The 14,968-nt window shown below is 30.0% G+C and overlaps 1 protein-coding gene across 1 annotated transcript; it reads left to right on the top strand.

Moving 5' to 3' along the window:
• Window positions 1-7,229: 7,229 nt before the first annotated feature.
• Window positions 7,230-9,342, top strand: TRIADDRAFT_55504 (uncharacterized protein; the record flags this gene model as incomplete). The annotated part of the gene is made up of 3 exons (XM_002111920.1): window positions 7,230-8,264; window positions 8,945-9,014; window positions 9,224-9,342. The coding sequence occupies 3 exons, from the start codon at window positions 7,230-7,232 to the stop codon at window positions 9,340-9,342; spliced, it is 1,224 nt and encodes a 407-aa protein (XP_002111956.1).
• Between the last annotated feature and the right edge of the window lie 5,626 nt (window positions 9,343-14,968).

The following is a 14,968-nucleotide window of genomic DNA, read 5'->3' as shown; positions in this document are numbered from 1 at the left end:
TAAATTTTTTAAAGTAAATTTGTAATATATCATCAATGCTAAAGAGGAAGTTAATTTACATAACAAATAAAAACTCTTCATTAATAGAGAGACATTCATTCTTGCCATGATGAACCTTTTGAGTTATCTTGGAATAATAACTAAAGTAGTATTGCATTAGAAGTTGACCATAGATTTTTGAAACTGTTTAAACTATAATAATAATCAATAAATTTTCAATGTTACTACTATTTTGCTATCCGTTCATCAAGTTACTCAAGGGCATAACAGATGTTAGGATCATCAATATATTTCTTAGGCAATTTACGTCCATTTTTGTTATATCACAAATGGAAAGTCATGTATAACCAATTAATACTAGTAATTACTTAACTTTAACACATGTAATTAGTAATTGGTTTGCTGTTATTACTATTATTGTAATGCGTTGGCAACAGAACTTGTACCCAACAGTATACCTTCGTTTTCAAATTTTGATAATTTAATAATTGAAAAGGGAGATGATAATAATTGTCGTTCACGCATCTAGATTTAAAATTGCCTAATACACAATAAAGCTGACCAAGCTAGAGTCCGATTCAGTTGAAATGATATTAATTAATTAATAAATTCCATGAACTATTACTAGTTACCAATAATAACGATTCTATAGCATCTCTTTAGAAAAAGGAATTAAAATGCTCTGTATCAAGTTTTGCCGATCAATTTAAATGAAGACTGAAGGAATGAAACCGAAAACCAGAACCCAATATCTCATGATTCAGATATTTATTACATTCTGACCTACTTTTAAATCAAAAATAAAGAAATATACTTGGTGTATTCGTAAGTATTGCTTAAGGACTCGAGTAGCATCTTTTCAATTTTTTGTATTAATAGATAGTGCTGTTACGAATTGGCAAATAAGTAAGAGCCAAGACAGAAGACTGGATCTCGAGATACCACAGCTTAGTCATTTGTTATGTTGTTACCTACTCTTTAGAAATCACAGATAAAGTGATATGTTCAGCACAATTATAAATATTACCCGAGAATTAGCAGTATTCTTTTCAATTTTACCATACTAAGGAGCACTAATGTTACGATTGTGGTAAAAATACGGTATGTTAGTAAAAATAAACTGGCTACAGCAAAATCTATCCATGATTAAATACGACATAAAATAGACGTCTTGCATTTTCGTTCATAATCGCAATAAAAACGGTAATACGAAGATATTGACTTATCATTATATCCTGACTAAGAGTATCGTAGTAACACTAGGAAAATATTATGATTTAGAAAAGGCAATTTAATTAAAGAGAAATATCAAATTAAAATATTGACTAGGTGGTTCAATTTCTCTATCAGTAATAAAATAATACAGTATAATTAGCTTATTATTAAATGAAAGAATGATGAGAGTTTACGAACCTTTTACAACATTTAATTGAATAGGTAGAAATATATTGTATGAATTAATTATGAGGCATCCGATATTGACTAATTTTATATTACATTTCTTCTATTTTATCATTCTAGGTACATCGTTAATTGGAAGTACAGTAAGTAGTTAACGTAATAATATAGGGATTCAGAAACTATGTAATACACCGATAGATTTTAAAGTGCTTTAGCTTAAAAGATTAGGTAAAGGATATATTACCAAATGTTACTGTTTGAAGAATTTCAGATTCTTATGTTCTTTTATTTCATGTCTTGAAACATATATAATATATTATTATTTTGACGTTCTGTAAATACTTGCTTTAGATAAATAGGTCTGTATACAGTTACAACATGTTCGCTGTTTTTGCTGATGTAACAGCTTTAGATATTACTACAAATACAATAATAATTTAAGTAACAGGGGATTTTTAACCATAAAGACAGTTCATGATATCTTTTTATAGCTTTTCTTAGTATAAAATACTTGTATTAATTTAAATAAGTCACAAACAGAAGAATAAAGTCTATCAATCTATACTTTATCCATTATCTTCCTTACATTTAAATACTGCTGACCATGCTAATACCTCAAGTTATAAAAAGAATTATGTCATCCATAAAAAATGTTTACGAAGATTAAGATAGTCTTAATTTTTAGATATTCAACACTAAATTAAATTATAAATTCATAAAGATTATCTGGTAATATCAACATCAAAGTCTGTCCTAAGATTTTTATTAGCATTAATAAATAGTCTGTTATTAACAGAGAATAGAAAAGGTTTTCAGGATATTTGACGAATAAAAAAACCAATCTAAGCCAAAATGACAATATGAGCTATAATGCAATCCAGCTGTCAAAATTTATCTTAACGCTTCTAATCTACCTTCATCTATCTATACAAAGTAATTTAAAATCTTAACTATTATTAACTTTTTTTGACTTGAATATAAATATGTTTTTAATGGCTAATACTATTTTATATGCACATTTGGTATTTAAAGAGATTAAAACGAAGCTCTCAGTCTATTCACAATCACAACTATATTTTAGACCATATACAATAAGTCAAAGCAAGAAATATTAAGTGCAGTAAATAAAATCAATAGAAGATGACCAAACTGAGCGCATCTAGTCGCGTTTCCTATAGATAAGAAAGTTTTGTTTAATGGTAGGCTTTAATTAAACCAGATATCTTGATGCTATTTAAATCGATATTATTAATAGAATTTATTATTTTGTAATTAGGATAACCTTTGTTCTACAATAATTTTACATCAACAACTTGATAAAGAGTTTATGGCAGCATTCCTTATGAGCTCATTATACGCGCATGCTTTTAAGAGACGTAAATACGAAGATGATCGGTTTAACAATTAGACAAATGCCGTTTTCTACTAGTTAAAAGTTTTTTCCTACTTTATTACCAAACTTCAAATAAAGCTCGTAATTGGGATAATTGAAGGCACAGAATCAACAATAAAACAATAACTATGCAAAAGTTTAATACCATCGACAATTACAAAACAATTGATTAGTGGGGGTTGGGATGCAAATAGATCTTTCATTACGGCCTCTTCACAATTTCAATTACAATCGATAAAATGTAATAGCGCTAATAGTTATATATCTATATGCTGTAGTTAGTCAGCATTATACCATTAAGACTAATTAAGTGATACCACGATTGATATGGAGAGAAAAAATTTAACTAACTAGCATATTATTAGGTTCTCGGTTAACATTGCATACTAAGAAGGTAAATAACATTGTCAAGTTATTAGTCATTCTGTTTTCTCTCTCTCTCTCTCTCTCTCTCTCTATATATATATAGCGATTATTCACAAGTACAGTTGATCAGCCTAAATTTTAAATTGAATTGAAAAGTTATTTTAAGCCATTTACTTGTCCAACTCTCTACGGAGCATGCTTCTAGTAAATACAGTAAGCTTGATCACAGAATACGAGAACTCTTCTTTGGATTAAAGACTGATGTAGATAAATCCATTACATCCATCGCGGTACACGTATAGTTAACTAAATGAATAATGCACGATCAGTCAAGAATTTTATGGTTATAGCAAACATGCCCAAGGGGGTATGGGCGAAAATAAGTTACGGAAATAGATCAAATTGCAATAGACCAGTGTCGGTCTTGTATCATACTTGTATCTAAATTATTAGCCCATCGGGATCTATAGCAACGATAGCAATTACATAACGATATGCATGCGACTCGATAAATAGCAACTAATCATAATTAATAATAGAGTATTTCAGGAATCTACATGAAATATTTGGAGCTAGGGCATTTGTGAATCTATTGTTGTGAATGCTAATCCAGTATTGTTATACAAATTCCCTTAACAATTCCAATTTATTATTTTACAGATTGCGATATTCATTTGTGGCGATGAGGCTAATTTGAATTTTGTCATATTCAATCTAGAGGATTAAGTTATAATCCTTATAATACCAAGGTAAATAATGAAATACAATACTTTCCAAGGCCCAAGGAAGACTACGATAACTAACAATTATTTTCTATTCATTTGAAATAGATGCTATTGATGAATACTTTACCTGATTAAATAACATTAATAGAAAATGTTTTTCGTTATAAAGATAATGAATACGTTTACGGAATAATTTTATCTAAATTTTTGTTGTTTAGATCAAAGAGTGACGCAAAATCGATGAAAATCAATAATTATCTTGTTGATTCTTTCATAATTAATTAGGGTAATTTTTATATTTATAATTATTATCGGCGTGGATCGTTGAAAGTAATACAATCATCTTTCTATTTTAAAATTTTTCACCTTAAATCTAGCGGCTATCAATTCATTACGTCATGATTTTACTATTTAATCTTTAAAAGCACTATTAAGTATTACTATGACAAATTTACTGTTTATAATTTGAGATACTGCGATGAACAATTATGATTATTGGATAGAGGTCAATAAAGATACTAACGTTATTTATTATAATAATAATAAAAACCATCCACTTAGATTACTAGTAGAATATCTCCTTCACATCGTAAAGCGTTTCATGAAATTGATCAAAAAATTTGCCGCTCTACAGTTGTTGATGAATACAGCTTTTCCGTAAGAAAACTGCTACTAAGGATACTTAAAATTAATCAATTTAGTTGAAGTAATATTACTATTGTTTGAATTAAAAGTATAACCATAAATTTTTTTAATTCTGGAAAAAATTTTGACGATATCGTAGAGAGTAAAGTGAATTAAATTTGGATGTAGTGTCTCACCAGGGAAGATATGACTGTCTAATTGGTACCATTAACATAATTTTTGATCAGAGTTTTATGATCTCAAGAAAATAACTATCATAATATTCATATATTTACGTTACTCTATGATGGCTAATCAGTAAAGCAAAACTAATTTTTAACACTTTAGGATTAAAGAACGTAATATACGTAATTTGAATGTTATTGGTATTCCAAGTTTCAATAGATTGAAGCAGAAGAATTTAATTTTGGTATAACCCATGTCACTAGTGTAAACTGCTATTTATCTTAAATGAGTTGTTAGAGTCAAAGTTACAATATGTTATTATACTTTTTACCGCTAGAATAATTACTTAACCCTTTGTAGTGTTATTGGCGCTTTAATTTGGTTTACTTAAACTAATATCTCGCAAAATAGACTTACATAACGGAATATTAATCTACTAATAGAAGTCAAGTATTTTCATAAGAAAAATTACAATATTCTCCAGCTTTTGGCTTTTGTTTTATCTTAGACTGTAAGAAGTTGCTCTAAACCATAAATTAATATGCTATTTATGATTATCCATTTTCAGCTACTACTATTAAAGAAGAACCATTTAAGATCTAAGATTACTAGTTATTGCTTTAATTTTATTGCGGATACGAAAATAATACGACTATGAATTATCGACAATCAAGTAATTATTGGCACAGTATCTGAATAATTTTGTCGATACATCTATAAAATTTATTTTAAGGTGCTCTCTATAACTTAACAAAAATCTAATGCTTGATTATTATCCCAGATACGTATGTATTTTAGAATAGCTGTTATTACTGAAAGGTTTGTAATTCGTTCATTTCCACTACATTCTAACATCCCACTCTTATGAAATTAGTCTTCATTAATATCTATCAAGAATAATTAGTTAGATCTGTTAGTCATTAAATTTGTACCATATTCTAATCAGTAATTGTTGTGATATATAGACACATCCGTACGTATTTCTGTGCATAAATTGATTGCATTAATTATATCTTTTTAAATTAAGACAAATTCTAGCTCATTGTGACCTGACACAGTATCATTAATTTAATTCTAAAATTTGACATTCACGGATGTTCTGGTAACTAGCATAATTATTTACAGTTCCTCTTTTACAAGCAGCTATGAATACAGAATCTAGCAGGATTCTTAATCGATAATTTGAATTAAAATATATAAATTTTAATGTACGTATTCAGTCAAAGTCTGGCTTGTTCTTTGTAAATATTTTAGTTCGAATTTCGATTATGAATTGTCCTTAATTACTAATTAATTATCAGTCTAATTTTACCTCTAACAGATATTTCATCAATATTATAATCATTATGATGAAGTAGAAATAAGTCTCAATTATGCTACATATATTAACGCTGGCCTAATATTTCAATAACAGAATAGGAGTAATATTGTGATAATATCTGAATAAATTTAAAATGTTAGCCTTTAAATCTAATACATTTAGCATTGATAAAAGTACAATTCCTTTATTTATTTGACTATAAATACTATTTGTAAGTTCCTATAGCTAATAATAATTTGAAATGAATTCATTTTCATACCCACTTTCAATGACAATTCCTATCATCTTCAGTCATAATTATTTTAAGCTACTCACATTAAATATTCAAGAGAATTCCATGCTCCACTAGCTTTAAGACCGCTGCAAATTAATATCTTTCAATAATACCTATACTGCAGTTGAAACTTTTAACGAAATATAATGTCACAAATTCATCTAGGAACTATTGATTAAAAAGATAAATTTTGGATGTGTGCTTAAATATACCGTATGGCACTTTCCAACATTTCCATGCACATAGATTTCTTTCATTAACTCATAAATATCAGTTATTGTCGCTTGGCTAACGAAGATCTCATATTAATTATTGGATAATTGAGGATTACTGGTATCATCCAACTTTGTCGTTCTCTGCAATACTAAAATGCACTTAATATAAATTTATTTCATAAAACAATCATGCATTAATTATTAGTATCATTGATTTGCAGAGTTCAAATCATTTTACATTGGTGAAAATTTGTTATCAAGTCTAGCGACTATAAATTTTTTATTAAATAAATCTTTCTTATCGTTAATAGAGTACAAAAATTACAACCTCGTTGAGGCAAAGACTAGCACGGTATAAATTTATTAATTGATAGCCACTTGATTTTACCGTATGTCCGATAGTTATATCATCTTCCTAAGAGTATGTTGATATCATGCCAAGTGCAGCAGTAATAGACTTTTAGGTAGAAGTTAACTAACTCTAAATACTCCTTTAGTTTTATTAAAGCCAATTATATTATTGACATATTGAACTGTATACAATTATTTTAGCTCTGAGACAAGTATATCGCACAAATGATAACCGTAAAGCAAAATTAAATAAAATTCATTAATCGTCAACTTATCTATGAGTTCGTTTATTACCTTAATCCTGTATTTTCTAACAAGCTAATCTTCTCATTTTGTCTTTACTTTAACTTTTATATAGTATTGATGTTCCGAAATGTGCAATCTAATCGCATCGATCAACGAAAGTCTTAATGACAATAGAACTTCTACGCCAGCAACTCATGAAAACTCAACACAAACGACTAACGTCATCCCAGTTCTTTACGTCTTTTTTGCAATTTTAGCAATTATTGATAACTTTATGATCTGTCTACTCTTCCTGTCACATCGATCATTATTAAATCAAGCTTCCAATCGTTTTATCCTCTTACTTGCTACCGTCGATGTTCTAACGGTTATTATAGTAATTATTTCGCCGGTTGGCCAAGTCTTTGGTGATAATTATCCTTATCCACGGGATCGCTCTATTGGTCCTATATTTTGTGCAGTTATCGGCTCAGAATATTTCATATGGGCATTTGGATTTACTTCTGTGTACACCATTGCTATTTTAAGCATTGAAAGACTGTATATGGTTGTCCAACCGAGATACTATAAAAAATTGTTCACATCTTCCAATGTCAACATGATGATTGCAGGTTTAATTGTGTTGGGGCTAATCATAGCTATGGCAAATCCATTTCAAAGCAGATACGAACCATATGTAAAGAAACCATGTAAATGGGTACCATTAACTAAAAATGAGCAAATTAATACAATACTTTACACAGTGATATTTGTAATGCAGTTTCTTCTTCCTTCCACTATTATATCCACTTGCTATACCATTATTGCATGTAAAATAAGAAAGATTAGCATCATGGATGTTAGTATGACCCATAGTATAAAATCTGTTAATAATCGTCGAGTTAAAAGACAAGTAACGTTAATGATTTTTGCAGCATCCATTATCTTGATTATATGTTGGCTGCCGAATCAAATCTATTTCCTTCTCGTACAGTTAAAGGTTGTAGAGACATTGACTAGTATACACTTGTTAACTAAAATACTAGTGATAGCAAATTCTTCACTCAATCCTTTTGTCTATGTGATTTTTAATAAGAATTATAGAAAACTTATGATGCAAACATTTTGTAAGATATGTCGTCGTCGGTTTTGGGGATTAAGACGAAAAAAAGTTCACATGCAGGTACCATGATATTTTAGCTCATGTACAGAGAGATCAGCGATTGGTAAATTGCTTTGGCAAAATCATATTGCCGCCATTCAATTCAACTTACTAATATCGACAATTAATAATTCTGAATGATCTTTGTCCATAAACTCAGTTACAATCTACAATTATACAAGAGCCAACATGAAAATTAATGTACCGTTGAAAAATACAGATAATTCTCGGAGAAATAGTTAGATTTATATTTTCAGTTCTATTCATACCGCACCGTAACACATAGAACGCTATTTTTTTAATAGCCACTAAAGTAACAGTATTTATTAAGGATATGTCGCGTAAATTATCGAAATCGAGTAAAATAAGTCATTCTAAGATAATCGTAAATTAAAAAATCATCTTAGCCTAATTTTGTACTATAATCGATGAGTAAGATAATTTTATTGGTAAGATGGATTGTAGATCGAATTTAAATCACCATGTAATTGTATTTAAATTTTTATTGTGGGAGTGTTATCAAACTTTGCGTATTTCTATAGCGGTACTTAATCATAATAATATATTTTCTGAAGCTGTAAAAAAATCATGATAAAAATATCTATTTAAAGAAGCTGATGAGAATATCATCAATAGCTTACTAAATAAAAGTATTGGCAAAGCATGCTATTATATCTTAATCAAAACTTGGATATCGACAGAATGTGTCTATATTGAAACAAATAAGTAAAAATTTGGGGTTAAATATGGTAATGAGAAATTTATCGTATGGTAATTGATATCATGTATAAAATCATACATGTTTCATTTTAAAAACACTCTAAAGTTTAATAAATTTAGAACAATTTAAATAAAAATTTGCTAGCTAATGAAAGCATTAGAAAAACTGCTGCGACATGCATTGAGATTGGTATTGCACCTTATTATAGTTTAGCATAGCTTATATCAAACAGTTGTTTGTGTTTTAATGCTAATTTCAGGCAATTATAGTTTTTATACCGAATGGATGTATATAGCAACTCAAAGTATTAGTGTTATTCGTTTGAAAGGATTACCGTATATTTCTACAAAGTTATCGTCATGCATGAGGCAGTGTTGATAAAGCGTCTTCGAATATCATAAATAAGCTGCAATTCCTTACTTAACTTTATTACAATAAAGTTGTTTCGTCTAGAAGATATCAACTTCAATTTTAAACTACTTTTGGTGCTACTATACGTTATAACACAATACTTTCACAAGCATATTATCCCATCGCCCTGTTATACAATTTATATCTTGCAATTTGATATACAATTACGTACAAGCTACGGGATAGTAAGGGAGATGCTTAACATTATATTTTGTCAATATTACTGATATCAGTCCATCATTAAATAGAACCAATAATATCGATACGCATTGGACGTTAATACATGATGAAAACAGCATCAATAGCTTTAGATGAAATAATTTGGTAGAGATTCTCAAATCATTGGGTTACCGCACGTTTCGTTGTGAGATCACCTGGTATTCGATTTGTATTCCGTTATGGATGAGATTGGGCACAATTTTCGTTAAATGATATTTAATAGTAACATAAGATTTTATCATAATTTTAGCGCCTTATTGTATTCTTATTTTTAAGAGCTATTCTATTGCTATAGCTAATCAAATAAAGAAACATTACATATTGAGCCGATCCCATTATCCTTACGGACAACTAATATTTGGAATTCGATTATTGGATTGGTGGGGTTTAACTCTTTACTCTGTTCATCAAGGTTTAAAGTTTTGGATTATAATTTATTCTATAGCATTGACACATAGAACTGTTGTAATCTTAGTTTTGTAGTTGCGTACAGTTTAGAATGTAAATTGCGCGTAAAGGACATACGAGTATCAGTCTTGTTTGTAAGCACGTACCATCCATTGCGAATACTTGTATTTAAATAGTATAGTATTCAAGTATTCGGGAGTCAGTAGTTTCCTCAGAGCTCGTAGTCGAGCGTCTACGATTAGTAAGTTGAATTTCTTCTCAAATATTATAAACCCTGTATTGCTTGGCAATAACGGAGGATTCATCTGTAATGCATTGTGCATTGCATTATTCTTACCCCACGGTTACGTGCAGTGTTGTTAATAGAGAAATAAAGTATTACTTAACCGAAGATTACCATGCTGTATTGCGCGAGTAGGTCGAGCATATCAGCTATCCGATAGTTGGAGTACTTCGTAAGCTAACTTCCAGCTCCGTCTCATCACGATATACCGAACTGCAACAAGAACATCGTTTATTTGGATATTACTATCCAAATGCATTAATTTCAATACAAATTTTATTAAGATTGAAGAATTTTATTAATTTACGGTATACTATCCATTTATAGCGGTGTAAATGTGAATAGAAGATTTTGAATATATTAATTATTTAGCAAGATATTGTGCGCCCAAAATACACTATGCTACAACATTCTAGGCAGATTTTGAGTAAGGCATTTAAAAATAAGAGTTTCCTAAAGTTAAAGGAGTAAAAAATTATAAATGTACCATTGGATAGGTGAAATATCTAGTTCTATCGTTAATTTGACTTAATTGCTTCTGTATTCTAAACTTGCCTTATGAGGTCAATGGCTCTCCTGGGATTATCGAAAGATTTATTAACTATATTTAGCTAGTTGATATGACCAATAAATAACAAAACACGATGATCATTCGTAATGTTTATGGCACGTAGACAGGAGGTATATGAGTATTATATCAAATAAATGTATTTTGATAAGACAAACATAACGATGAAATATACTACTTTAATTAGAATCGAAATTATTTCAAAGCATTGCCAACAGATTTTTGTCAGTCTTTTCGATTGTTGTAAATTTTATCTGTTAAAAATAAGATGGATCGAAAAGTTCAAGGATGTGCTATGGTCATACAGTTTATGACTATTTAGTGATCACCAGTAAAGTTGAGGGGTTGTTCACTATCATTGGTTAAAGCAAGTAGTCGCTAAGAATTCAGCTGGTAATTTTAATGCTAGTGTCGAAATTCTGTTTCTGACAGCCCATTTCATTCATTTCATGGATCTTTTTCTTTCGATAAATAGAGTCTTGTATTTGCATCCAGCTACATATCCTTCAGATCCTCTGTAGTCACAGGTTCAGGTTAAATTGCAACACCAAATAGGTTGCTCAATGAGAAAGTGCATGCTAATTTCGTAATTTCTATTGATTTTGCCATGATACTTCAAGACATCATAAGAATCGGCACCCGACATATAATAATGGCGGATTATAATATAGTCCAGTAGCATCATTTCGATATATAGAAGTAAAGTACCTCAATATTAATTTTCTACTTTTCTAACATCTTGGTAATACATGTCAAGTTTTGACACGTAGCAAACTCGCAGTATTGGATATTAACCTGCCAGGAAGTTTATGCGTTATTTGTTTGAGTGTATCCCAAAATAGCTTTCGAAAATTTGGGTCAATAACTACATAAATAACTGGATTAATAGCTGAGCTTGAGATTACAAGTACTGCACGGATATTTAGCCATGGATTTTTAGATTTGAAGATCTGAAGCTGAACCAATGTGTAAATGAGCTGATTTGGAAACCAGCAAATAAAAAATGCTAATGTAATCATTATTGAAATGATCGATATTCGTTTAGTTTGCCGACGCCATGTTTCTAGTGTAGGTGATGTAGCATTATTACTAAGGCATCCTGCACTTATTACTTGCTTATTTCGTATTGAATTTCGCCCCATGTTTACAGCATACTGATTCGACGGCGAGCTAAATTTTGTCTTACGAATTTGATATGCAAATGTAACATAGCTAATAAATGTAATTGTGAACGGTATAATAAATTGTAGGGCTATCAGCGTGAAATAGACGACAGTATTAGTGAAAACGATATCCGTTAATGGCAAGCATATACAAGGAATCGTTTGATCATGAAAGTATCGGACATGTAAAATGTTGGGAATGGATAACGCCAAACCGATAATGAATACCAAAATCATGATATAATACATGCGATAAGTTCGAAACAAGGAATGATGGACATTGGGCCATACAACAGAGCTCATCCTTTCTATACTTAAACTAGTTATAGTATAGACAGATACAAAGCCGAAGCCCCAAATAAAAAAGTCTGAGCCAATAAAGGCGCAAAACACTGGACCTGATATATTGCCACGCGGATAGGGATATGATGAGCCAAGAATCTCAAATGATGGCGAAACTAGAACTAGGATTACAGTTAAAGCATCTACTACCGCCAAAAGGAAGATAAATCGGCAAGAAGGGAATTTATTCATTAACGATTGGTTCAAAGTAAGTAGTGAACATATCAGAAAATTAGCGATAAATCCAACGGCAATAATAGCGATGTAGATGATTTGCAAAATAAGAGGGTGTATAAAGGAGGCAACAGATGAAAAGGCGGTAATATCTAACTGATCAGGGGATATCGTTGAATTTTTCAGGGTAATCATGATAGTAATTTGATTAAAGATTTCCTACTTAAAGGCAGATGGTAATATAAGACGATATACAACGGAGTTATTTCTTAATTAAATTGAAATGTATAATTAATTAAGCTGTCGGTGTCTAACAAAGATTTCCCTATCGGTATATTAACTTTGCTTGACATATATTTATAACTTAATCTGATTCCGTTAACTATGGAAACAGCTCTGAAAACGCATTAGTTTTTTCCTTTGTATCGTTTCATAGATTTAACCTTAAAATGCTATTTTACTTTCAATAAAATTACAGAATGGCCTTAGTTTATTAGAATTTTTATTCATCGTGTCTTGTTTTTGACAATAGCTGTACGAAAAGAATTAAATTAGTCTTCTTAAAGGACTACTTATTAAATAATTTGTTTTCAAGAAGTTGATTTCATAAAGATTAAACTTTTTTGAACTTTGATCTAATAACATTATAGGCAATGGTGTCAAGTGACAGTTAATATCTTCAATTGCCTTTAATAGGTCGAATAGCTTTGTTAAAAGGATATCCATACAATGCACTTAATAGCCACTGTTACTGTTTCTTATTATAGTCTAAAGTGCGTGATTAATATATGCTACTTATTCCCGGCTGGTAATCGAATCTGGCGAGCTAAACTACAATGTTTCGTTTATGCTATATATAATACATATTTTACACGCTATATTGAAACTATTACTTGGAAACATAATGGAAGTGAATACAATTAAGGATGGAGTATCTAAATTATAAATTCTTGCCGATAAAGCTACTCCGTTTATGACTATAGTATTAAGTAAAGAGATTTATTTTATAAATGCTTAAAATTCTGGCTATGAAAGCATGAGTAATAGTTATTACAAAAAGTAAGAGTGGAGTATCAAAATTTCATTAAGTGAAAGCCGTACTTTATCGGAAATTGATTTAAATTTGGCATTATGTCAGAGATTTATTCAGAAGGATATTATGCTGCTTTCTATTAGTTACATTATCCTCGCGCACTCTCATAATAGATTCAATAAAGGTAAATTAAAGCAGACGACGACATATTTTTATGAATACCGACATCTAGTCTAATTGTTATTTAATAGTTGATTCCATTAAAAAATTCAACCAGCGATGGATTTATCTGTCTTGTTTATTATTCTGTATCTCCTTTATTTGTTGATGGTACGGAGCAAAGCACTGTACATACTAATTAAGTAGATTTCGTTATGTAGCTAATGGCAATACGGTAAAAAGTAATTATGAATATTAATCGCGTATAGTTTTGTTAGACAGCCAAGACATAAACGTGTTCTGAAATTAATTAGTATAATCTTAATAGATACTAATATTGGAGTCATTTTAGCACCCGCCGCGATGTGCGAGTAACGTGCGAGTAATATAGATCTACAACACGGTAAATCTCCAGGTGTAGTGGAGATAGGAATAAGTAATCTATTAGTTTAGGGTAGTAGTTCGCAAGTTAAGTTTGTGATAGCTGAATAATAAGGAAACTGAAACAGTTGCTTTGAAAAGACTTTTAATATCATTGTTTTTGAATCCTTGATATATTGTACATCCACCGGTGCAACAGTATGATTCATGTGAGGGTGTCACAAAACAGCTTTGCAACAAGATAACGCAATATACGATCAATAAGTCAATTCCTTGAACCACGTATCAAGGAACGATATCTGCACTATCACAAACACTTTTGCTCTACTAGCAGACTACACAAAGACTTAAACGCCTCGTGTTTTACGTTAAACACTAAGTTGGACAATTCTTCTTTATTTCACGATATACTGCATTTATATACTATTCCTCAATAGTTCATGAGTCATAGTTAATACAATTAACATTAGAATCATTTACTGAATTAGATATTAATTTTAGCTACTGCTCCCTTAATGCAGACAACAGTATTTACGAACATAGACATGTAATGACTAATACAGAATAGTCAGATTACGATATGTCCTATCACGGAACATTTCCATGATAATTTACAGTCTACCATAAGTAAATTACAATCACAATGATTCGAACTGTAAGCAGATGATTTGCATTCCCTATTAGAACTATTAATTTCAGTATGTGTATAAGTGTCACTGTCATAAAAAGTCAGTGCTATATTAAAATACAGTATATCCAAATTAGAAGTTAACTAAATAAGGATAGTCTAATAGAATTATCCTAACATTGATATTTCTACTGTAATACAGTGTATAACACTGTAACAGAGGGTCATTAATTCT

The sequence above is a fragment of the Trichoplax adhaerens genome, genomic scaffold, assembly GCF_000150275.1.
Source record: "Trichoplax adhaerens TRIADscaffold_4 genomic scaffold, whole genome shotgun sequence".
NCBI lineage: Eukaryota > Metazoa > Placozoa > Uniplacotomia > Trichoplacea > Trichoplacidae > Trichoplax > Trichoplax adhaerens.
Note: the sequence above shows the minus strand (reverse complement) of the source record. Positions and strands in the feature narration are given on the sequence as shown.